The sequence below is a fragment of the Hylobates moloch genome, unplaced genomic scaffold (genome assembly GCF_009828535.3).
Source record: "Hylobates moloch isolate HMO894 unplaced genomic scaffold, HMol_V3 SCAFFOLD_5, whole genome shotgun sequence".
In the NCBI taxonomy this organism is placed as follows: Eukaryota; Metazoa; Chordata; class Mammalia; order Primates; family Hylobatidae; genus Hylobates; species Hylobates moloch.
In genome coordinates, this window is record NW_026652280.1 from 64,138,119 (window position 1) to 64,164,684 (window position 26,566).

At 39.0% G+C, this 26,566-nt stretch overlaps 1 protein-coding gene across 28 annotated transcripts in view; it reads right to left on the reverse strand.

Moving 5' to 3' along the window:
- Positions 1–886: 886 nt before the first annotated feature.
- EPB41L3 (erythrocyte membrane protein band 4.1 like 3) overlaps positions 887–26,566 on the reverse strand; it is a 241,134-nt gene continuing 215,454 nt past the window's right edge. For 4 of the 28 annotated variants that reach the window (XM_058438602.1, XM_032152742.2, XM_032152741.2 and 1 more), the window contains exons 13-27: positions 24,928–25,488; positions 19,722–19,775; positions 16,887–16,922; positions 16,621–16,686; positions 15,961–16,152; positions 9,463–9,537; positions 8,991–9,089; positions 7,150–7,884; positions 6,513–6,635; positions 5,542–5,910; positions 4,680–4,811; positions 4,088–4,186; positions 3,532–3,612; positions 3,142–3,258; positions 887–1,980 (exon numbers count right to left, since the gene is read on the reverse strand). In XM_058438602.1, the coding sequence (XP_058294585.1) occupies positions 3,148–3,258; positions 3,532–3,612; positions 4,088–4,186; positions 4,680–4,811; positions 5,542–5,910; positions 6,513–6,635; positions 7,150–7,884; positions 8,991–9,089; positions 9,463–9,537; positions 15,961–16,152; positions 16,621–16,686; positions 16,887–16,922; positions 19,722–19,775; positions 24,928–25,488 (2,733 nt within the window). In that variant the 3' untranslated portion in view covers positions 887–1,980; positions 3,142–3,147. The remainder of the gene's footprint in view (positions 1,981–3,141; positions 3,259–3,531; positions 3,613–4,087; positions 4,187–4,679; positions 4,812–5,541; positions 5,911–6,512; positions 6,636–7,149; positions 7,885–8,990; positions 9,090–9,462; positions 9,538–15,960; positions 16,153–16,620; positions 16,687–16,886; positions 16,923–19,721; positions 19,776–24,927; positions 25,489–26,566) is intronic. The other 24 variants (XM_058438621.1, XM_058438620.1, XM_058438619.1 and 21 more) reach the window with 17 other exon arrangements.

Sequence of the window (26,566 nt, forward strand, 5' to 3'; positions counted from 1 at the left end):
CATCCCCATTTCCTGGGCAGAGCATATGCGTGCATGCATGCGTGTGTTAATAGCTACACTCATGGGGGAGGATCAGATCCTTTTGTCACCCTCCTTCAGAGCTTACAGAGCTCTGATACGAAACTATTTGTCAAAACAAATGTCATTTCTGAGAACACAATTTTACATGCACCGATGGCCTGTCACAAAAATGTTTTTTTTTTTTTTTTAAATGGAACAGTCCAATTTTACTTCATGAGTAAATGCCCATTAAAATACAGGGCTACCTCTATGGCAACCCAAGGAAGAAACTTCCATACCAGTTAATTTGAAGCAGTAAGACTAAAAAAAAAAAAAAAAAAAAAAAAAAGCACTTAATGGAAGGAACGTGTAACACTCATTTGTAAGTTAGAAGCAACTTCAAATTCACATTCCAGACTCCATGTTGATTTTTTAAAATAACCAGAGTCGACACTGACTTAACAGAGCAATAGATGTGCTGGGCTGGGAAGAGGTGGATATAATGAAGGAAATGGATGATGGGGACAGCGATTGTTAAAATGGGTCATGAGATTGTAGGCTGAGCAACCCTGTTTTATAGCAGAGCCTTATCTCATTAAAAAAAAAAAAAAAAAAAACCTAAAACTTTGAGGATGAGATTCAATGATGTATTTTTTAAAGCCTTCTTAGGCAACCAAATATTTAAATATATGTACTTTGTTCCCATCTTCAATCCCTCAAAGGGTACAGATACTGCATACTGTATACTCTGTGGGTTTTTTTTTTTTTTTTCAATCTTGTAAAGACAGGATATCTCTACTGTGCAGACGAATAAGGCCTTTGATGTCATGCAAATATTACTTCTGGACTAAACACATACAATACTGAAATTATTAAACATACAAACTTAGAGCTTTCAGTGCATTTGCCATTTTTATTTCGCTATGCAGAAACATACATTCACCATGGGCTGTGATGCAGGTGACTGTGTAATGGAGAATCTCTCTTTTTGAAGGCTATTTATAACTAACACTAAATAGTTTTAATTACAGTGGAAATTCTGTACAGTTTAAGGCTTGGCTCTGAACTAGAATGTAAATATGGACCGGATTTGAAAATAAAACACTTTCTTTTCAAGTAAAAGAAGAAAAATCAATTAAAAAATACACGGAAAAAGAAACTAAGAAAACAAAGCCACAGGAAGCCCAGCAGATTCTCCTGAAGTGAAATTTCATAATATTGTAAACTAACAAAAATACAGGTTTTCTTCCCAAAGTAATGACAATTTAAGCTCTCCGGATTGAACACAGACCAAAGCAAACAACAAGGAAGAAATCGCATTAATATGCTAAAATCAGTACTACCTTATAACAAATTAAATGAGATATACAAAGCAAGATTGGAAGCATTAAATATTTCCAGAGGGTCAGACAGTCATTACTGTTTATGGGTGAGAGTAATAAAACCAGATGAAACAAGTACAAGTTGTTTACTGAATAAACTTGGTTATTGGCACATCTAATCTGGGGAAAATCTGACACACCGGACAGACCTAGACAGCTTCTAGCATTTGAGGGTAATCTTCATTTATTGTAAATAAAAGGTTACCTAAGAAATTGCAATTTTGTTTGACTTTAATAATAATAAACTATGAAAGGCATGGATTGTTTATGTGTTACATGAGATCACGGTTTATATTGTTGGTTATGAACGTGCAGGTATAGCTGAAAACTGAGACATTTTGTGAAAATTAAAAATGCTGCTCTTTTGTAATTTTATCGTTGCTTCATGCATTATCGGTTTAGTGATGCTGAATCAGATTGCTTTATTGTGGGAAGATCTCTCTGCCAGTGTCTTTATTAATGGTCAAGGTCAATTCTTCTGGACTGAAATTTTCCACGGACAGATACAAGTCAGTTGGGTTAGAAGAGGGAACTCCATATAGGCTCTGGTTTTCCTAATGGTTTGCATGACTGCTTTCATGTGCAAGCTAAGTTATTCCTGCAAAAAAGAGATTTGATTAGTTACTCATTTGAAAACGGAAAGATTTTTTCAGATCAAGGACATGAAAAAAGTATCCTGGAGGTTAAAATGCTCGTTTGGACAAGATGCCATGACATTCCAGCGTTAAGTCACTGCCAATTATATGCTTTCTCTTAAGTAATTACAACAACGCCCAAGTGGCTGAAGCTCATGGAAGAATTTTTTTTTTTTTTTTTTTTGCTATCTTCCAAAATATATTTTGTATTTGTCTTTTAAGAGATGCCACTCATCAATTTGTTTCTTAAACCGATGTTAGAGAACTTACTAATATATTAAATCTCTTAAACATTTTATCACATCACCAAGTTGTGCAAGTCGCTCGACTGCTGCATTCAGCATTCAAAGCCCTCTCAGAAACGCTCACGGCCCCATGAGATCTTGAATGGCAGGTGAGTATGCATGACAAGTCTGTGCTCACATAGATGATATAGTCTGCTCATGATGCTGGCCAAACAGTCACTGGAAAGGCATATGCTTTCTACAGGACCACAAGACTGCATTTTTTTGCCTCCTCCTGAGACAGTGCTACACTAGGGAGAAAAATCATCCCAAAGAATACAGGAAATATAAGACATTCAAAAAGAAAGTGAGTGCACAGCTTTCAAATTAAAAAACAAAACTAAAGACAAAAGCATAAACAGGCTACAGTCAAACACAGTTGAAGAGAAAGCTTACGACGGGATAATGTTGCCATCAGAAGGAGAAAGAGGTATATATTATTTCCCTAGTATTTGGAACACACAAACTGAGCCTCTCAGAGCAAAACTGCCTTAGTTCCGATTAGGCCACATGGCAAGTAAAATCAAATTTGACATTACAAATTTGGATAATGAAAGAGTGCAGGCCATGGAATAAAAGGGAACACCAGGAAGACCACACAAGCATAGACTCTGCTCTTCCTTTATCCTCTAACTGGCAGTGCACGCAAAAACTCCACAAGAATGGAAGCTCCAAATGTGAGACAAACCCATAAACCAATTCTCCATCTTCTTGGTAACCAGCCCAACAAATGCCAGTGAGAGAACAGAGGAAAGGTGGGATCAGGTGAAGGATGAGAGGGAAGTGCCCCATGCCTCATGCCAGCCTAGGCAAGCCTAGAGAATCGGCATCACCTCTTACCTCTGGTCAATCCTCTCCATCTTCTGGTGTGATCTCTGTCTCTTTATGGACCACTACTTTGGTCACTGACATGTCAGGGTGCTGCTCTTTGGCCTCTTTAATTGCCTGAGCCAGCGCCTATCCCCGGGAAATCACAGAAGGGCAGAAACAAAAAGGAGGTGGAACATGCATGATCAGTGGCGAGGTGGAGACTTATGAGCTAGATCTATATCCACAATTTACAAATGAGGTACAATGATTACAAAAGGAATCATAAATCATACATTGGAAAGTTAATTCGGAATTTTCTTCAGAATACATGCTGGACTAGAGGAATAGCATTGAAACCGTAGGAACAACAGGTTTTTCTTTGTTTCTCTGCCAGGGTATTTACCGTCTCACACATACTACCTGGTCATGGTCAATGTCTGCATCCCCCGTGATGACTATTCGCTTCTCGATTCTTGTCTCTGAAATGCCCCCTTTCACAGTCTGCAAGACACATAGAGAACCTTCATGAATTTATCACTGGGAGAAACCATCATGGTTCAGTGGGGGGAAATGGCAGAAGATGCTAACAGAGCATTAAGTAACATCATTCATTCTTTGAGAATTGAAATTAGAGTTCTACGGCACTTATTTAACATTTTTAATTCCAGAGGTGAGGACAGAATGGAGGCCCTTGGGTCTGGATGGCCCGTGTTTCTGAAACACTATCACGTGCCAAGCACCGGAGTAAGCATTAAGCTTAGGATATCAGAATGTATATTCCTAAAGGGGAACTCGCACATGAGGACAAATGCATCATAAATCTAGGGGTTGTAAAAGCTCCCCTTGCAGCTACCCCGGCATCCTGAGCGTCAAGCCACCCTGTGCTTGTGCAGCCCAACCTGTGAGGAGTTCTGAACAAGCATCTTCCTCCAGCTCGCTCTCAAGGAATCCTCTTCTCGGTTCTCACTCCACTTACTTTGGTGATGTGCGTAGTGGTGGTGGTACTGGTGGTTTCAGATGTGATCGTCTGTGCACTCATCAGCACTCCCGGCTCCAGATCTGTGCCTGGATCGACCTAAAGCAGCAGAGGCATAGACCCCTCATCCAGGTGCTCACACCTGCTCTTCAGAAGTTGGCTATGTTATTTAAGGCATTATGACAATTTCACTATCTCCTATTATACAGTCATTATGCTCTTCAGAGTCTGAGAGCTGCTCCCAAGAATAAGAACTAAGTGCAACCAGAGATAGCTGTCATTAAAAAAACTAAGGTTTCAGAAATGTGAGTGGTGGATGGGTGAGTGAATATTTTTCTTTCTCTGTGGCTAGGGAAACAGGTTTCTGAGCCTTTTTCTACACTTCAAGACACATAAAGACTTGGTTAAGTCATCTGCTGCTCCCTGATGACTAATAAAATGACCATTATTGCATCACTTTTAATAGAAATGGTCTGGCTTTTGGATCCTCTAAGTCTCATGAATTAAATATCGTGCAGTTCTATGTAAACACACTAGGCCATAGAGGGGTGAAATGAGCAGCCAGGGCTCTGATCTTCACAGAATATCTCACCTGTGATGATTCATATGTGATGGTTTTGGTTTCGGTGTGAACTACTGGCACTTCCTTGGTAGAAATTTCTAGCTTTACTCCTCCCGGTGAAACACTGCCAAAACTGATGGTTTCCGTCTTCACCGTTGAGGACTGTGCCAAAGGGAAGTAAGCAGAGTGGCTGTTATAGTTTGCATGAACACATTGTTTTCTTCCTTTTCCTCTTTGGTGGTTATAAGCACAGGTTAGTATGCTGTAAATGTTTATGTAGAGAGTAAGCTGGGGAATGAGGCATACAACATGCACATGTCAAACAGTCTCCTGGACTCTCATAGCATTTTTATATGAAACGCTCCAAGTAAAGAAAAACATTTTGAAGGCAATAAAAAAATGTTTTCTATTTAATAACTTCTTAGAAAGAAGAAACTAATAATGAGACATTAACTCCCAAAATACTTCAGGAATCTCAATAAAAGAGGATAAAGAATAAAGTTCTGGCATTTAGGACCCAGGCAAACATGGTTTTGGTGCTTCTGGAAAAGTGCACTGATCAGAAATAAATGTATCACATTTTCTAATATCTTGGCCAACTTTGCATTTCCCAATTTTACTGCCAATTATAATAATTTCAGTGAGAGTAGAAACCATTTCCTGGTGCTATATTATTAATAATTAAGAGATATGTTTGCATGTGACCCCAAAGCTGGAAATCAGCGTTGAGACTCCTAATAGGTATGAAAGAAGGAAATGAGAGGAGAAACACACTATACATATGGGAGAGGCAGAAAATTAAACTTAGCTCCACCTTTATGCTGATCTAAATTTCCAGGCATCCTATATCAGTTTTATTTTAGTGATAAAAGTAACATTAACTACTAGTTACCTCAAAATGAGGTTTTTGTTCCAAAGTTTCTGAAATGTGGATGGCTGCACTCTGCTCCTCTTGTCGCTCATGGGAAGCAGCGGCTGTCTCTTCCTGTTCCAGGACAGCTTTAGCGACCTCCTCCTCTCCTTCCTCTTTAGCCCCCTCCGTCAAGGCAGAGCCCTCTTTCCCTTTAATGCCTGTGAATGCGGGCTGTGCTGCAGCATCCCCGCTGTCTCCTGCGGAGTAAGAAGCATCCCCACTCGCGTGCACCACACGCCGCTCCTCCACCAACACGGTCTCCTGCACCACCTTCTCAGTGCTAAGCGGCAGGTGGTGCATGGTGGGTTCTGTCTCTATTCCACTGGACTCCGTCTTGGTTTCCATTTTCTGCATGGGAAGAGATTGTGGCATCAGTGTGACTGTCCATAAACCAAAGGTCAGAAAATAACTAAAGCCGCCACTCGCCAGGATGTCTAAAGCCAGCATCAAGTGCTTATAGCCAGAAAATATAAATTAGCTTTCATACCTCCCACTGAAATCTCTGATGCCTACCCCTGACCCTGGTGCATGCACTTGAACCTGTGCATGCACTTGAACCTGTGCTGCTGCTTCAGGACATCCGCAAAACAAATGGAAGGCAGGATAAAGTGCAATTAACAAAACAAAAACCAAAGCATTGCAGCGCATTCACATTGGTTTTGCTGCTTTCTTAGACTCAACTGGTGAGATATAACGCTTTTAGATATTTAATTCTATTAAAATTTCTCAATATGATCGCCTTTTGAATACTGAAGTACATTCTTGAGATGCAACTAAAGGCATGTGACAGATATGCTAAGCAGGCACAAAGGACCATAAAGTGAAGACACCTTTGAGATGCTGAAGGCAAAGCCAGCTGGATGCAACACACACACACTCGCACCCAAAAAAGGGTAAGGAAAGGCACATAGGCACATTCAGAAACACCAAGGACGAAAACAAATGGCCACCTGAACCCAGCTTTGAGAAGTAGAAGTAACCCCTCCTATGAATTCTGTTGGTTTTCGCGCAGACTCTAATAAACTGAAGATTTCAGAGCCATCCATGAGCTTTTCCCCAGAAGACTGCTTAGTCTGAGTGAACAAAGAGAGGCAGAGTCAAGCACAAAAGAGAGACACAAACTCAGGCACATAAACATTCACAGCTTGTTAGACAAAATCGTAGGCGGAGGAGACAGGGAGGAGGAAGAATGAAGGAATCTCAGATAGAGAGTTTGGAAACAGAAAAGAATGGGAAATAAAATAGAAAACCAGGTGCTCTTGTTTGGTAAAGCAGAGACGGTTATTAGGATCAGGGTGGCGCCGATTTAAGCAGATATTTTTTTTTTTCCCCTTCACTACAAGCCACAGCAGCACTATCACATCTTGGGAATGGGGAGCTGGAAATAAAATGGAAAGTGTTTTAATGCTGACTTTGCACTGCGGTATTGATTTAACCATGAAAAAAAAATTAAAAAGCTGGGTTGGCTGCTCCCAACATAAAGCCAAGCAGCAAGAGAAAAGGAAAGGTTTGGGGTGGAAGGGGACTGCCTCAAAAACTGTCATGCTGGAATTGCAAACTGTGGCCCCAATGAGCGACACTGGTTACCACTACTTGGGAGGCGGACGACTCAGTAACGTAATGGGCAGTAGCAACGGTAAAGGCTGGTTCCTGGGAATATCTCCATTCGGACAGGCTCTTCCTTCGGGGACCAAAGAGGCCCACTTTTAAGACCTCACTCTCGGGCACTTGCTCTGTTTTGCTGAAGCGTCTGCCTTCCAGGCCAGGGAGGACGGCCACATCCTTCTCCAGCTGTGGAGCCTTCTTGAGGTCATCTTCTTCAGGACTCTGCCGGCGAGACTCGGCCTCCTTGATGGGGGCCAGGGATTCGGACAATTTCCGCTTTGTCGTCTGGACCTCAGGTCCTCTCTTGGATTTCTCATCAGCGAGGGTTTCCAGGACCTCATACTCTGCCAGGCTGGGAATGATCTTCATGGACTCTGGCATTTCTTTCTCCATTTTCTGAAGTGCTTCCGTAGTGGAGGGCTGCTCCACTTTCTCGCCCTCTTTAGCTTTCCCAGTCATGGTAACAATTCTCCCGGAGACAGTGTCATAGGATTTTCCTAGAGTGTATATTTTCTGTTTGCTGTCTTCTTTCAGTTGCATTTCTCGAGCCAAGTCTTCGAAGCTTTGCATTTTAATAGTGCCAGATTTTAACATGTCAGCTGGGAGGCCACCAGTTCTACTGCTCACGGTCACCACCTTGTAAGTCACAATCTTTTTCAAATCACCATCAACTACCTCAGTTGGTATTTTGTCTACAATAACCCAATCCTCTGTGCCCTATATTTGAAATATAAAAGCTAAATTAGAAATTCTGATGGTATCTCACTTCTAAAATAAGAATCCTTTAAGAAAATCAGGGCAACTGCTACATGCAGGTCTGTGATGGGACCATACAGTGCTCATGTTATTATCTAATAATCATGGCTGCCATCTCTTCTCCTCTGAAATGATAAACTATAAACTTCAGCTCAGAATACATTCGGTAGGTAGAGTTGCAACTTCTTTAAACTGGAACATACTTTGCAGTAAATTTTTTGAAGAACAGATTTGCTCTTATGATAAATTTTGGATCATTTTATATTTCAAGATTAAATAACCTTATTGATGTTGTTCTATAAGTTACTTAGCTTTACATGTGTGGGGATAAAAGTTTTCCTCATTAAATATAATCTATACTTCATATACTGTTATCACAAAGAACTTCCCAACATTCTACAAATTTATGTAAATATTTTCCGTATTTGTAAATTGTATTTCCTTATACAGGGAAATGAATCCACAATAGCACTTATTATTCAATAAATATTGAGTGTGACTGTGTTCAAGGCATTGTAATGAAATATTCCCCACAAATAGGACACTATTAGAGCCTCTTATAGTGATTTGTATATTGTTCGAGTCTTACATTTTTTTTAAGAGATGGGGTCTCCCTATGTTGCCCAGGTCGGCCTCGAACCCCTGGGCTCAAGTGATCCTCCCATCTCAGCCTCCCCAGGAGCTGGGACTACAGGCACATGCCATTGTGCCCACTCCAATCTTATTTACAACTGAAGTTCACTGTTTCAGTTTCTCTCTCACTTTCTTTAGTGTTAGTTCCAATAAGGCAAAAGAAATGAAAGCTAAGAAACTTTTGTATTCAGGGAGGCATAATACAATATGACCAGGTAGGTTAATAGCTTAACAGATTACAGAGGGAAGAGATATCAAACCAGGAGCAGGTGAGTGCCTTGGTTTACATTTTAAACTAGGATGTTTTCTAGAAACTTTTGTGTTTATTACGGCCTGAAAACTTAAATCTAGAAATACGTGTGCCTTTAAAAAAATCACTACAGATTGATCTACATGTTGTTGCTAGATTAAATGAAATGAATTGAAAGAATAACCTCTAGGGTTGATGGGACAGTTTTCTGGAAAATTATTTGATGAGAAGTAACCACAGAGTCAGCAGAATCTCCTTCCTGCATTTTCTTTATCACACTTGGCTAGTGGGGAAACCAATAAGAATTCAGAACTTTCAAAATCAATCAACATCATCTAAATTAGCACGACTCTACAGGTAGAAACAGGCAGTAAAACAACATTTCAGCAAGATTATTATCAGAAAGTAAGTCAATGACAACATACAGAGAAACATCAGCTTGGATTAGAAGCCATAAAGAAATGATGCATAGCTGATAACTAAAATATTAAGAAAGTTCAATTTTCCCTTCCCCAGAATCTAAATCAAAATTATGTACCTACCTTGGTTTTAAACAAGATAAATGTAAAAGGGAAAATAAAAACTAAGAGCATTTTAATGACACTGAAGTCTGAAGACCAATTTCTTCTGGAAAATCCTTTATGTTTGGTTTTTACCTGAGACTCAAGGAATGGAGCGCTTCCTTGCTGCAAAAATATAACTTTTTCAGAAATCTCTGTTTCTTCTTTGGTCTGTTTGAATAAAGGGGGTTGGGTTGGAGAAGAGGAAGTAGACAGTTTCCAAAAAGACAAGTTAGGAGGGGAGTTCTTTCATTGTATTATATCTAACATCTCATATATTCTCATAATATTCATTCATTTTCTTCCTGAAGGAGTAAATTATTGTTTATGCATTTGAAAAATGATCTGAAACTACCTCAAAATTTTGTTTTTTCCAAAGACTTCGGATTTTCTGAAACTTTGGGGTTAACTTTGGGGTTTATATAGCTCAAATGTTCTTCATTTCTACAAACACAGAACATACAAGAACAATATAAAGGCATTTGTTCTTGGCATTTAAACCATGTTTATGTTGGTATTAAAAAGTGGGTATTTAAAATAAAACATTAAGAAATTTTTAAAAATTTAAGTTAGGAATTAAGGCTGACTTCTATTTCTGACAAGTATCTTATTATATTCCCCATCTAGGTGCTGCCTGTTACAGAGTAGTGAAATGCATACAATGTCACTGCATTAGCTACTAATTTAAATAAACCCAGTTATACTTAGATGGATTGATTTATTGTCCCAAACTAAACAAAAAATACTCAATGGCTTTATTTGAACTTTTATAACATGGTTAATAATTTTTTAAAGTCAATTTCAAAACATCTTGCTGGAAAATAAAGTATATCAATTCATACTTTAACATAAAAAATTAAGAAATATTAAGTATTTCATGTTAGGAATTAGGTTTTTGTTTTTTTTTTAATTATTATACTTTAGGTTTTAGGGTACATGTGCACAACGTGCAGGTTTGTTACATATGTATACATGTGCCATGTTGGTGTGCTGCACCCATTAACTTGTCAATTAGCATTAGGTATATTTCCTAATGCTATCCATCTCCCCTCCCCCCACCCCACAACAGTCCCCGGTGTGTGATGTTCCCCTTCCTGTGTCCCTGTGTTCTCATTGTTCAATTCCCACCTATGAGTGAGAACATACGGTGTTTGGTTTTTTGTCCTTGCGATAGTTTGCTGAGAATGATGGTTTCCAGCTTCATCCATGTCCCTACAAAGGACATGAACTCTTCATTTTTTATGGCTGCATAGTATTCCATGGTGTATATGTGCCACATTTTTTGCTTTTTAACTACTTTTTATTTTTTTCTCTAGTATTAAATAGGCACAATTCAGGTGGCAATACATTAGCTACCAAGCCTAAGTTGAATCAAGGTTCAACTTCACAGAGCAGGGACAGAAAGGATATTATGGAAGATTAACTGAAAAATAACGATGGAAAGTTCAAAGTTTCTAGAAGAATGGAACTTTTAAAATACATCTTATCATTACAAACAATGTAATTTTATGAGAGCTATTTAAAATTTCTTTTTGTCTAAAAATCTATCAGTACTACATTTAATCATTTGTTCGCAAGAGATTGTAGGGGAATATTCTGCAGGACCTACTGACAGATTTTGATAGTATCATTCTCAAATGACTCTTTCTCATGAGAAACAAGCCATTTTCAGAGGAGGAAAAAAAAAGCAACAAAAATCTCTATCCCGTTGCATTTTGGAGGACAGTATTGGAAAAGATAAAATGTACCATGTGGAATCATTAAATGTGGATTTTGTTTCTTTTCCTTTTTTCTTTTTTGTTTGTTAGCTTTTAATCATAGCCTCTTTTGCAAACAGAAATGAGAAACAGGAAGGAAAGGTCAAAATTATAGGTACTTTTCAGAATAACAGTGCTAGGTCTCTAATTATAATCACTGAGCTAAATGTTATTCCTAAGATAAAAGCTTCACAAAACCCCCAGCAAAACAGTGGTTTTCAGCATATCCTGGTGTCTGAAACCAACTAATTTAAAAAATGCCTATGTCTTATAGTTGAAAATATTAACAGTGTCTACATTCCAAACTGTGTATGTCCAATAACATAAACAGGTAACATAGGGAGATTTTAAAATGTAATTCTATATATGGTCAACCTCCCAATACAGTTGGTCTAGTTAATGGAGAAGTGAAGAGGTACTGATAAAGAAAAGGTGATTTAAAAATTCACTTTCATCAGAGGTTAGGATATAGTCAGATATATAGTCCAACCATTTCATTTAGTTACTTAAACATTATAAGTTATTAATCTTAATATTATAATTGGAAAACAATTGCCCTATACTGGCACACAAAATTTATAACAGTGTCATTTCCTGTTGGGCGATTAAAGGTTTCTACAAATAAATTTTAGGGAATGGGTAAATTTGCAAATACAGAATTTGCAAATCATGGGAACTCACTATAGTAATCGTCTAGCTCAAGGAATTACTGTACAGTGAACACACCCGTAAAACTACCACTCCTATGAAAGAGAGGACAATATCGGCGCAGCATACATACTAGCAGGTACTGCTTTTTTTATTGTAATTTGGAAACTTTTGGTATTCAAGTAACCACTAAGGAATATAACTCTAACATGGACAAGGCTTAGATACATCATGAAAGGCTGTCATGGGAAAGGTTTGTGGACAGAGGATATACCTGGCACGCTGTACATACCCTTCCTATGTTTGGTGGGCCCTGTGTGTGGGATTATTTGCCTATTTTCTAAAGCAAATGAGAATTAGGTATTATTTGCTGCTTTGGGGCATCCTTGCTACTTGTCTGCTGTTAACTCAAATATCTGAAACTTGAAACAATCGGCAATCAAATTTCCATTTTATATAGGAAACAAACATAAAATTCTCAGAACATAATCACCATTATTAGCTTGCTGTATATAATTCTAACTATAATTTTCTTCGAATTGTTCCTAAATTGGTAGCATTTTATAGAAATAATTATTATAACAATTCAACTCTATAGATACAACAAAATAAAGAAAAAAGATGGTAACATTAAAAGAGATCTTTAGTTTTTTTCTTCAAAGTACCATTTTGTCACTGAGACAAAACAACAACAACAACAACAACTAAGCTTTGGGAAGTCATAAGTTTGGGGTCACCAAATCTTTCTGTCTGATTCTGACACAAAATAACCACTACCTTATTAGAGATGTCAATTTTAAAAATTGAGTTAAATATTTCCATTTAGAAGTAACTGGATTTCTTTCTAAACTGGTTGACTACTGTTTAATTGAAGTAGGCTTTATTATAAAATAGAGTAATATCAAATTAGTAACTTACTTAAAAAATATCCCCTCCAAAATAAAAATCGTTTGGTTATATATTTATAAACCAGTATGTTTTCTATGTGCATAACATACAAACGATTAAAAAAAGGATAAAATTATCTTTTGTGCTTTTCACACGACAAAAATAACAGAAGCCATGGTTTTAATATAGAAATATGCAATAATCTGGCTGGGCACGGTGGCTCACGCTTGTTAATCCCAGCACTTTGGGAGGCCGAGGCGGGCGGATCACGAGGTCAGGAGATCGAGACCACGGAGAAACCCCGTCTCTACTAAAAATACAAAAAAAAAAAAAAAATTAGCCGGGCGTGGTGGCGGGCGCCTGTATTTCCAGCTACTCAGAGAGGCTGAGGCAGGAGAATGGCGTGAATCCGGGAGGCGGAGCTTGCAGTGAGCCGAGATCGCGCCACTGTACTCCAGCCTGGGCGACAGAGCGAGACTCCGTCTCAAAAAAAAAAAAAAAAGAAAGAAATAGGCAATAATTTAGAGGAAAAGAACTTTCTGGTTTGTTCTGAAGGCTACCTACAGGGCCCTCAATTGGAGTATAAACTTGATGTCATGGATGATGACTATGAGGTCCTGGAGAAGAGTAGAAGAGAGGACAGGCCACTCTGCCTGGCCCTGCTGCCATGGGGAACACAGCACCCTGACACCTAAAGAGATCCCTTTTCCCCTGGGACTTGAAGCTCCTTTGAGATCCTTTTCAGGGCTCCTTTGATAAGCAGGATTAATCAGCCCTGTTTCTAACAAGTTCTCTATATCTAGTCAAGCTCTTTCTGCTATGTCTCCATTCACAGTGTGACGGAGCACTGAGGGACTGCAAAACAACCCTGCAGACGCTGACAACAGTGAGTATGCCAGCCTTTGCTCTTCCCCAGTTTAAATAACCAAACTGCTTTGCCATTCTGCAGAGGGCATGTTTTTCTTCCTTAATTATGTTGAAAAAAATCCTTTCTTGGCGTTCTCCAGTTTTTCTGGAGAAAAAGCATTAATATATCCAGGGAAAGTTCAGTATATTCAAAATACTCCTTAAATTATTAACATCCTTAGGCTTGTCAAATGTTAATTCTCTAAGGTTTAGGGTTTTATAAATGTAAAAAAATATATATATCTTACTAGTCTAATGGCCTAGACTTACGAAGTTCCCCTATTAGCACCACCCTTTAAATTCTCTAAGTTGTTCCCTAAACTTTCATTCAAAGTGGCCATCACTTAGCATTTAGTTTTGCTTTGTTTTGTTTTGTTCAGGGTGGCTATTTAGTTTGTGTTTTTGTAACTTAATCCAGTATCTGGTATCTTTAGAGCCAGTAAATTATTTCCAAAAGAGATAGTAGAAATAGGGTAAGCCAAACTTAACCAATTACAATAAAATTTATGGGAACATAACTTAATATTGTCAAGGACTATTATATTTAAATCAATCTGAATGTGAAATTTGTCTCTTGAAACTCAGTAGTTTGAATGCAACTAAAGTTTAATGGTACAAGAATATGTTGGTAATCGTACTTTTCATTTATTCTGCATCAAAGCGTCCTTTTTAAGTAATTCAAATGGATATAGACCTGTTTTTTATTAGCTAGGTTTGGGATTGTCATGAACATAGTGATAGTGAGTTCTTGATTACTTTTGATAAACAGCTTTCAAAGGTTTAGAACATGATCAACAACAAGTGTAACTGAATTCTTATTTTTACTGCAAGGACTTAAGCACTGCAAATAGACCACTGTTTAAAGAATTTTTCTTTCACCAAAGCCTAAGTTTTAATGTTCTATTCTGTGTCAGCTTCCTGAACAAATATTTCCCAATAAAGTGGTCTTATAGAAAAGGAGGTTAACCAATACAATGCTAAAAAAGACGAAGTTTTCAAAAGCTACTTTTTTTGAAACAGAGATAAAACAACATGATGTCTAACAGTAGACAGTCAAGTTAGCACTACAGTAATTTTTGCTTCCCCCACAATGGGAGCCCTGAAGTAACACCAGCTGAATCTTCAGAGTCTTTGGTTGTACATTTAAAAAGAGCTTCCTTGGGAGGCTGAGGTGGGTGGATCATTTGAGGTCAGGAGTTTGAGATCAGCCTGACCAACACGTTGAAATCCCACCTCTATTAAAAATACAAAAAAATTAGCCAGGTGTGGTGACGCATGCCTGTAGTCCCAGCTACCCAGGAGGCTGAGGCAAGAGAATCGCTTAAACCCAGGAGGCAGAGGTCATGCCACTGCACTTCAGCATGGGCAACAGAGAGAAACTCCATCTCAAAAACAAACAAACAAACAAAAAACAAAACTCTGTCTCAAAAAAAAAAAATCTCTTTATATGTACAGCCAAAGAGTGTGAAATAACCTTACTTAAAAAAAAAAATTTCTGGCCACTACTTTCCCCATAAAACATCTACTAGGAACTGATTATAAATTTGGCCAGCTGCAATGGCTCATGCCTGTAATCCCAGCACTTTGGGAGGCCAAGGTGGGTGGATCACTTAAGACCTGGAGTTTGGTACCAGCCTGGCCAACATGGCGAAACCCTGTCTCTATTAAAAATACAAAAATTAGCTGGGTGTGGTGAAGGGCATCTGTAGCCCCAGCTACTTGGGAGGCCGAGGCAGGAGAATCACTTGAACCTGGGAGGCGGAGGCTACAGTGAGACAAGACCGCCCCACTGCACTCCAGCCTGAGTGACACAGCAAGACACTGTCTTAAAAACAAAAAACAAAAAACTTAATATAAATCAATTAAGATAACCAGTTATAAATAAAAATCAAATAAAACTCTTGTTATACCAATAAAAGCCTGGTGTAATATCTCAGAGTAAAATTGTCCTAAATGCCAGCAACTTCAGGTTACCATTTAGTCAAACAATCTCAATGGGCCTCATCTTAGAATTGATGAGAACAAGTTTTCAGAGTGTTTCTCAAGGCAAAAGTAGAAAGCATATGTGGAAAAAGTGTCAATGCATGAAGAGAATACCCTGATTTCTCTCAGCTATAAAATCTAGGTTTATGGTCAGAATCAGCTGATTTTTCACGATAGTCTCCCTGTGGCTTCCCGCCCTAAGAACCATCTGATGTTACTACTCACTCCTCAGCCACTTTAACAATTTTACTTTGCAGTTTTCTTTTGCAGCACTGAGCATCTCAGCTCAGGTTAAACATAGGTAGGAAGAGAGATTTTCTACCCAGAAGATTGTCAAATGCAATTCCACACCCTGTAGAGAAGGAAGGCGGGTAAACAGAATATGAGTCTGACCACAAGCCTGACTACTGACCTCTTCAGGGACAAGTGGTTCGATCATAGGGGCATCCTCCTGCCTGGCAGCCAGTCGCACGGGGGAGGTAGAAAGCCTCTTCTCCCATTCATTCGTTACGGCAGTGTCTGTTGAGGTTTCTAAGAAGGTTCTTTTCAGCTCACTAATGTTGGTTTGATGTTTCATCAGGTCATCTTGAGTTTTTTCTAGCTCCTATATTCAGAACATAAAGTATCCAACAGTCAATGTTTTACATTTGTGTTCCTTTCAGCTCTTTTGTTTGCTTTTAAAGTAATGTCAATCTTATTAGTAGTCAAAATAAAACAAAATGTTGATCAAGGCTCATGGCACTACCACAAACACTCTGGTGAAAATGTGATTTTCCCATGGAAAGGAAACAGAAAAAAAAATCTAGTTCACACAAACATGAATACCAAAAGAATTTTAGGAGGTAAACTATAAAGAGTACAATTCACATATATCCTGAGAGAATTAAAATAAATATACCCACAGGAAAAGGGATCTATATCTAGGAGAGAATAACGAATCAGAAGCTGAGAAGTCATCCCCACTTATTAACAGATGAGCACACAGTTCATGCATCACAGTACGAGCCCACGGGTATTACACTAAAAGAAAAACAACACACACAAACATGCACTGGTATATACCAATACCAACCTCTAACATAAGATTACTATGTTTGACATACACATTTTCACCCTTTATTCGTTTAATCAGACTATTCTGAAAAAAGTGGAGAAGAAAGGGAAAAGTAAGGGACACAGTCGTCAAGGGAACAAATGCCAACCTACACACCGCACCAACAACATGGTAACCGGCTACAGAGCATGCTGAAAGATCTGAACGCTGTAGACAAACAATGACTTATCACACACTGTTTGTATTTTTTGTTGTTGTTGTTTGTTTTATTTTTAATTTTCTACCTGTGCCTTGAGCTCTGCATCTTCCTCCTGGTCCGACTGCCAGCATCAAGAAAGAGTGGGAAATAAAGTCTTACATGCAATTTACTCTAAGATTGAAGGACTATGGTCTACATAGACTTGCTAAATGTGGGCACACGTATGCTCTTGCATATGGATGCCACTTCTTTCTTATACACAAACCACAACATTCTCACACACAATTAGGAAGCTTGATAAGCTTCTTTGGCATTTTGACCAGCAGACACATGTGGTTGAGAAGGTGACAGCAAGGGTGTGGCAGGTTGTTCTTGATGAACGTTAGAAATAGTTCAGGAAGTGGGGGGAGCCAGATTAAAATTAAAATTTGTAAGAATAGCTATGATGATACAATAATGAGAGCTCATGTGTAGTGTATGAATCCCGCCCTATGAGGTTAGTGATTATGATTCCCAATTTGTAGACCAGGGAACCCATGCTCAAAGAATACGAAGAATTTTGCACAGAGGTTCCCACATTTTAAAGTTTCTTGAGACCTTGATTTTCTTTTCTTTTTTCTTTTTTTGAGATACAGTCTCACTTTGTTGCCCAGGATAGAGTGCAATGGCATGATTTCGGCTCACTGCAACCTCCACCTCCTGGGTTCAAGCAATTATCCTGCTTCAGCCTCCCGGGTAGCTGGGATTACAGGTGCCTGCCACCACGCCTGGCTAATTTTTTGTATTTTTAGTAGAGACAGGGTTTCATCATGTTCACCAGGCTAATCTTGAACTCCTGACCTCAAGTGATCCACCCGCCTCAGCCTCCCAAAGTGCTGGAATTACAGGTGGGAGCCACCACGCCCGGCCAATTTTCTTGAATGTACATAGTTAAGAACAAATTCGGGAGGGGAGAAGACAAATATGGGGCAAGTAAGAAAGTTTTTTTTAAAAAAAGAGAAATCAACTACTATCAACAACAGCATGATTTCTTTTAAAGGTTTTAGACAGGACAATTTTTGAGATTCGAAAAAATACAGTTATCCCAAAGCCACCTCATTCTCCTGATTTTTCTAATTTCAAAGAGCAGTCTAATCCCTGGACTGCTGTCTCAGTATCAGTAATGAGTAAGCAGGCCAAGCCACATGTGTACACAGCGGCGAAGCTGTGTCTCTCACTATGGCTTTTGGACTCAGGACTGGGGCTTTATGCCCTTGTGCTAGAAGAGGAGACCCAGAATGAAATTCTAGGTGAGAAAAGGATCACACCAAGTCAGGTGCCTTAAGAAAATCATTTAATCTATCTAGGTCTCCCTCTTCTTATTTGCCAATGAGGACAAGACTGCTTACTCTTCATATTCTACACTGACCACTGTTGTGCTGGCCACCTATAGAAGGGAAAGAGTTTCATCAGTATCACGGGACAAACAGGAAATTTAAACACAGCGCTAATGTGCTGGTGACACGCCTATCCTTCAGTGCATAGGGGGTTCAGAGCTCTTCATTTTATTTTTAAGCTTCATAATCTACCTATGTTATAGGTATTCCCTTTCCCTTGCATGTTTTAAATGTTATATAACACATTTTAAAACTACTGTAGAAGTTTAAGGTATTATTATTAAAATGTTTTTCATTTGTAGCACACGTTAAGATTCCAATGAAACTTACTGGGTGTACTACCCTGTGGCTACACGTAACTAACTCTTACAAAATCAAGGTGTAGCTTTGTTATAGTTGGCAAAGAAAATTACCAACTTGTAATAGATTTATATGTGATTGCTTAAAAGAATCTGCATAATAGTTTTAACAATATCATCTTTAATGTTAAAAAATTATGATTTTCAAGCTTTGGATTGAACTCTGGCATTTCTAAAGAAAGAAACCTAATAAAACGCCATCATGAAAAATTTTTTCCGAAGATATTTTCAATTAAGTGATATACAGATACCACTTACAACATTTTTAGTTTTTTCTAAATATCCAACTAGAAAATATTATTATAGTAGGACGATGCAAAAAAAACACAAAAACAACCTAAAATAAACATTATTACAAAGTAAAAACTAAATTCTGCTAGTAAAAAGTAGCCAAATTAACATCGATAAACGTCTTGACTTCCATTAGTACAGATATTATTTTTAAAGATATTTTAACTACTTAATGGTAGAGAAGATTTGAAAAACAATATAAGCCACACACACACAGACACACACACACACACATTTAATGTGTTTCTTTAACTCTAAAGAAAAAAGGAGAAATTACAGTATATCTTCTATCACTATTTAATGTGATTACATTTTTAAAAAATAAAGTACTAACAGTAATTTGAAAATTCATTTCTTATGAGTGACCGAGGCTATAGTCAAAGGCTACAATAATGAGTAAGGTAAGTCTTATTTTGACAATAATTATTTCACCATTGGGGAATTAAAAATATATCTGCATCAAGCCAAAATACTAGTTAATTGTGACCTTCCCATTCATTCTATTATACGTCGATAGCCTCTCATTTGAGATAGAATTTTTTCCTTAAAAAAAAAAAAATGTGTTATCAGTCTAGGCAAGTGGTTCTCAAAATATGTCTTAACATGTGCAGAGTCAATATCGCCTGGGAACTTGTTAGAAATATAAATTCTCAAGTCCACCCCCCAGCTCTTCTGAATGAGAAACATGAGGCTGGAATCCTCCAGGTAATTCTGATGTAGGCCAGAGTTTAAGAACCACTGGTCTAGACAACAAAATACATATTTAACTCCTACTGTTGAAGTTAGAACTGATCTCCATTACAACAGCTCATATGTGGAGTTCTTAAACACAGAGCCACCCCACAAGGCATTTTTGGTACGCCACTACCAGCCACTCTCAGCCACAATACCAACCTCAGTGGCGGTGGTCTCCCCGTCGGCTGCGGTGTCCGTGCGCTCACTGTCAGTCTGTTGACCACAGAAGTGATCAGGTTCCAGGAGGCAGGCAGGGACAGAAAGTAAACCACCTGGTCAAACACGCTCTGGCACAGGTCAGACAGGTCATTTTCTTTCTCTCTGATTTCTCTGTGTCATACTACCTTCTCACAAGAACACAAGTTCAAGCAAAGCAACAGAAGGGCCAGGGCTAGGTGTCATCAACAGAGCCAACTCATAGGAAGACCTGAGGCACAGTCAGCCTGCAGGAGCTGGGGAGCCACACTGACTTGTCTGGTTCTATGTCTCAGGGAAACCAATTTGTCATCCCCACACCCCTCCTCCAACTTTTAACTAAAAACCTCAAGCAAGATCTCCTTAAAATGTTTAATGCAAATAAAACTGATGTTTATATATATTTTATTCTAGTAATATTTCATATTTGAAAGGTAAATGAAAATGTCAATTTACAGAAAAAGCTACTGTAACAGTCACTGGACTTTCAGCCTCTCATTTATACGATTATGATAATTTATATCCGTCTAAGGCCATCAGGCTGTCAGCATTACCTGTCAATTATAAAAGGCACATGCCAGTGACTCACAGGCATATATTTTTTATGGGAAAAACATAACTCAATTTTCAAGTAGTGTTGCTAACTAGATATTTTTTAAGACTACATGTTATGTTTGTTTTGCCCCACCCTCCAATATAAAGAAGTATATTAAAGTATGTATTTAAACATCTTGCTCCAAAAATACCATTCAAATGAAGCAAATAATAATAAGAATTGTTAAAACAATAGACAGAGAAAGAGAAAGAGAGAAACATCTACTTAGAAACAAATAAAACAAAGCACAGCATTTGACAGAGCCTAGGTTTTGAGGAGAATGAGAATAGTAATTTCAGGACTGGTTTTTAATCTGTTTCACAGGGGTTTATGACTTAAAAACTGTTTTCTCTCAAGTAGAGCCATGGACATCTAAATGCCCTAATATTAACTGACTTTCCCTCCACAGATAACAACTATCATTAATAAAGTTCCCTTGATCAAATATTTGTGATTAGTATTTTGAAAACAAAAATCAAAATGGGAGGGGAGTCTATGATGGTGAATCTGGTTCTTAAAATAACCTCCCACTACAAAGAACAAGAAATGTCAAGAAGGGACAACTGGGACAGTATTGTTTCCATCGACAAAACTAAACTCTGGCTCTGATTTCTTGGCACTAGCCACGTGTTTCATGTTACATACTCCTAAAAGAAAGGGAGGCTGAACACACGCTCAGCACATGTACCTGAGGACACCATTCTGGCACCCTTGCTACTAAGTGTAAGTGGAAAATAATTTTCTGTAGGTTGGTAAGGAAAGCGTGTTGACCCATTTTCATGACCTGACCAGCTTGGTTAACAACTGGGGGCAGGAGGTGGCTGTTAATTTTCATATAAAGGTGACTGCTGCTATGGGATTAGTATGGCTGTACCGAGTGACAGCCCTGGGAAAGGCCAGTTTGAATTAGTAAGAGAGACCGGTTATTTGTTCCGGTGTACAGAATAACTCAAAGATCTTAGGCTTTCAAGAATAAATAAGAATGACTTGCACTTAGTGTTTTATTTTTTTAGACGGGGTCTCGCTCTGTCACCCAGGCTGGAACGTAGTAGTGCAATCTTGGCTCACTGCAACCTCCGCCTCCTGGGTTCAAGTGATTCTCATGTCTCAGCCTCCCTAGTAGCTGGGACTATAGGTGCATGCCACCATGCCTGACTAATTTTTGTACTTTTAGTAGAGGCAGGGTTTCACCATATTGGCCAGGCTGGTCTCAAACTCCTGACCTCAAGTGATCCGCCTGCCTCGGCCCCCCAAAGTGTTGGGATTACAGGGGTAAGCCACTGCGCGCCCAGCTGGAATGACTTGCATTTAGTGTTCTAATTAGTTGTGTCAAACACTTCTAAAATTCTTGAAAGTGTTTCTCCTCCTATCTAGCTTATTTCCCTTGTGGTTTTAAAATTTACTTCAGTCACTTGCAAGCATTTTAGCATTAGGGGACAGTGGTCGTTAAGAGGGAAAGGTTTAACGTCAGATGAACATGAGCTCAAATCCTTTCTGTTCAAACCTGTGGCACATTGGGTACCTTTTATATTTTAATCTCAGTTTTCTTCCCATAAAATGGGGAAAATAACAGCCCTAACTGTATTGGGTAATGGATACTAAGTGCTCTGTATAATGCCTGACACACTCAGAGCTAAAAAAAAAAAAAAATGCCTATAATAATTATATAATTATTCCTATTTTTCTCAGCCATACACAAATAGCATAGTCCATACATAAAATTTCTTGAATTCCTACTTGGCATTTAGTCAGTCAGTCAGTAGCATAGTGCCTGATCAACAGTCAATAAATGAATAAGGCTGAATAAAGCAGTTTTTATAGCAACTGGTATTTCTATAATGTATGATGACTACATAAAACTGCAAATATATAGCATATCATAAACTATCATATAATACTATGTTTATGTAATTTAAAATGTTATAAGTCAGTTAATTAATTTTCCTCTTGATTTGAACTCATCTCTATTTTTCTTTGTATTATCAAAAAATTACTCAGAAATACACATGTAATTGCATTTTATGGTTTGGGGAGGTAAGTTCATCTCATGTTTCTTGATGGGATATTTTGATATCCTGCCCCTTCTTATTTGACCATTCTGAAAGTACAAAAGACATGACTGGTCAACAGCTTTATAATGTGAAATGATGAAGCCTTTTTATACTGGATTTCATTCTTAGAAAGGCTGGAAATAAGCCACCATAGCATGTTAAAAATGTAAGCAATGATGATACAATATTTAAAAAGAATTAATTAGTACTGACTTGGCAAAACGAAAGTGACAAGGCTGAATTGTATGTTAAGAAGTCACTCAGTGTAGCTGCCACAGTGCTTCAGGCCTAGAGATTAAATCAGGCCATGTAAGCAAATGGCAATTTAAATAAAACAGACCAGAATGACCTCAATATGAGTTCTTTAGCTCAGCCTGAACTAGAATGCGCAGCTCCTAACACTTCAAGAGACAACACTGAACAGATGGCTAGTTACAGAGTCTGATGGCAGGAGAGCTATCATATAGGCTGACTAGGGCTGCGGAGAAGGGTGATGAAGACTCCAGTGGTCAGTGCTAATTCATGGTTTTGGAGGTTTGCAACAACAAGGACGGTTATGACCGGGAAGCTCCAATCACACGTTCACTAGCTTGTAACAATTAACTGCTGTGATTTGTTTTGCCAATGTAATGCAGACATGCCCAAGTTTAACATTAATTCTCATGCACTGATTACAACAAGATGTATACCCTGGATTAGGCACAAGATCTGTGTGGTTTGCTATATAAAAGTTGAAATATTTATTTTGAATTTAGAAAAGCATAAAACAGCAATTTTTTTGCCTTATATTAGCTTGATGACTAACTCCACTGTTAAAGGAAAAATATATCTCCATGTTAGAAATCAGCTAATAAATAATAAAATTGTCTTTGTAGACAATATTGTGTTCTTAACTGTAGTACATTCTAGTCCAACACTATTTAATAATATTGCCAATATGAGAAATAGTGATATTAAAGCCTAGGATTTCAAGTAGTTCTCAAAATATTTTCCATGTATAAAAAGTTATTTATATCAGTTGGAGCAAATCGTTATTATATAACTCAAGAATCTTGAAAATGTCTCTTGTGCAAAATCTATTAAAAGTGTAGACTTTTACTTAAAACACCTGTGAGACCATTCACATTTTTTCCTTCTGCTGCAAAGAAATGGTCATAATTCCACTAAATATAGATACTCCCACACCCTCAACATATAATACTATATACTCACAGGTGCAGCTCAAATTATGACTTTCTAGCTGAGCACAGATTTAGACTTTCTTTCCTTTTTTAGCATTGCCTTGACTTTGTGACTTTAAAAAAAATGCTAAGAGTATTTTGCTTTTTTTTCCTATCACAACAGCTGTTGTTCTGTGGGAACAGGAGGGCTGCAGGGAGCCTGGGGACAGGTGTAGGGAGGGGCGTGCATGACAGCATCCGGGGCCTCTGGTGGCAACTTCTATTATTCTTTCCTGCACTCTATTTGAAGCCTGGAGAAAGAGAAACTGCTGGGCTGTTCACAGGGCTGTGTGGCAGTGGGAAAGGAGAACAATTAACAGGAAAAACTGCTGGCTACCATGTCAGCTCGCCCAATTGCTCGAGTGGGGGACAGGAGCCTGCCCTGCAGCAGCATGCCTTCAAGGATGGAGGCTGATAGTTCAGGGTCTTTTCCCCACTAAGTCCATGTCTGGCTGGCAGCCACAGAGGCCCAGCCTTACCACACTGTGAAAATGGGGGGATTTTGAGACTCATACTGCAGTTGAAAGAATCACTGTCATATTATCTGTATTGGCATTGCTAGCACTGGTGAAATTTCAGCCTGTCTTTACATTGTTTGAAAACTTCAATTTAGTCCTTTTCTGATTGTGTCTGAACACTGCTGCACTGCATGCAGTTGCTTCTGGGCCTGTTTCTGTCCTTACCAATGACTGATGTCATGTGGGTGCTTTAAACTGCTCTGACACAATACAATGCAGGATCTGATTGACCGACCTCTCTGTGAGTAACAATGACTGTCTGGCAATGATGAGCAGAGGGCGGTGGGGACATTTCAGGATCTCCAGGGAGGAGATACCTTTGCAACTTTAGAAAGCTACCCAGGTGATGATGATACATCCCCTCCGGGGATGCACCCTTCCACCTCTCTTTGACTGTCATTTAAGTTGAAAACTACTCATCATCTGTCTTATATGTGATTTAACTTATTAAACCATAACTGATCAGAACCTTTAGCTTAGCCCTGATCTTTTACATAGCTGACGGGTTATATAAAATTGACTTCTGGCTGAGTCTTTCATCCCACGTAGAACTCAGTGGGTAGCAGAACGATTCCGGGTTGGGCTCAGACTGCTACATCCACATGGTGTTGTGCCTAACCCTGGGGCCCAGGTTGGACTCCCCAACACACAGAAACCTCAACATATTGGCACAGACAATAAATGAGGCTCTGAAAGTAGGACCACTATGGCAGCAGCCGGCTAACACTGTTTCGGACTCAAGCACGGAACACGAAGGGGAAGCGTGTTCTATGCCGAGGTACACACCTCTTCCTCTGAACTGTCACTCGGGTCATTGTCTAGGGAGGCGCTCAAGGAGGCCGCCTTGGGCTCCAGGTAGCAGAGGCACAGAGCCAGAGGGAAGGAGAGAGTGAGAGCGTATGGCACTGAGAAGGAGGCAGACAGCAGAAAGAAAAAGATGAAGAGGAAACAGGGTACGAGGGACGGTGAGTGGATCGGGAGGTAATGCTGCAAGCTCTGGGGCAGGAGGTTGGTTTCAGAAAGGTTGGGGAAAGAGAGGTATCCATCATCGTCTAGGAGGGAGGGGAATGACTCGGGGAGCTGCAAGGAGAAGGAGAACAGGGTGGTCCCTTTGCCCGTTTGCTGTCTGTAGCTAAAAGCCACATCTTGATCCCCTAGGTAAGGCCTCCCTGGGCCATCAGAGGCCAAGGCGGGCTCTCCAGGCACATGCTCAGCTCTGGACAGCTCGTAACCTGGCAGTTTGCCGTCATTCTCCTTACACCTCCTACGGAGCTCTGTGGGAGATGTGGGGGCACAATGGGCGGATGGGGGTGACAAGGGACATGAGTCAGTGCCAAGCCCAGGTGACTGATGTGAAAGAGACAAGAGAGAGACAGAAAGCAGCAAACAGAGGTGCAAAAGGACAAAAAGAAAACTGCAATTAGTTAATTTTCTTATGGGTATCAATATAAAATTTTAAAACAAAAATTTTAGCACTAGGGTTGCTCATGAATGTTAAAGTATTCAAGCTGCATGCCACTGTTGCCACGAACGGCTACATTTCTCCCATGAGACCATCACATACGGATGGAATTCTTTAAAAACTCAGAACAGAAGGTATTTGTGGGCAATCCCAAAGTCTACACATTTCACATGGTCAAAAAATTTCATTTTAGACTAACAACTCTAGAAAGTTTCAGGCTTTGGGGAGCAAACATAAGTAAATCTGATAACTTAAAATGAAGACTTTCAATAACCTTCTCCTGATTTCCAGGTAGCACAGCTGTTACTATACAGTTCAGCTAGATTAAAAATGAAGATGAAATCCAATCCAGATTTTGATTAAAAAAAAAAAAACAATCTCTAGCGTTAGTCCTTTCCCTGGTTATTCAATTATATCCAAAACAAGGAGTTTACATTCCAAATTAAGAAGTTTCTGGCCCCACTCCTATCTGATAAGTAGTTACAATCAGGGATTCGACACTTAGCATTTCTGAATATCTCACTTCTCAAAAAGAACTGAAGTTCCCTTGAAAGCTCTATTTTGGCTCCTTTATTTAGGATATTAGTGGAACTTCAACTCAAGTGATTTCAACAAGCTAACTAGCAAAAACAATGTGTTTTCTTGTAACATGCTTTGCCAGTATTTACTTTATGATGCATAATAATAGAAAGATATAATTTCCCAGCCTTCTGATTTTTCTTAGCAGATAAAGGGCATGTTTAGATCTTCGGTTTGAGTCCTTAATATAATGATAAAAGCAGGGTTTTCCACAAGTGCTCCCCTGGTGAGCTCAAGCTTTTATGGGGCAGCTGAAGTAGTTCCCCTTCTCTCTGGGTCCTGGAAGTCTCCATGACCAGGGCCAGTTTCCTCTGCAGGTGGTGGAGGTGCCGCTGGACAAGAAGGGGAGGAAGGAAAGCACGCAAGCCCCAAGCAGGACCTGGG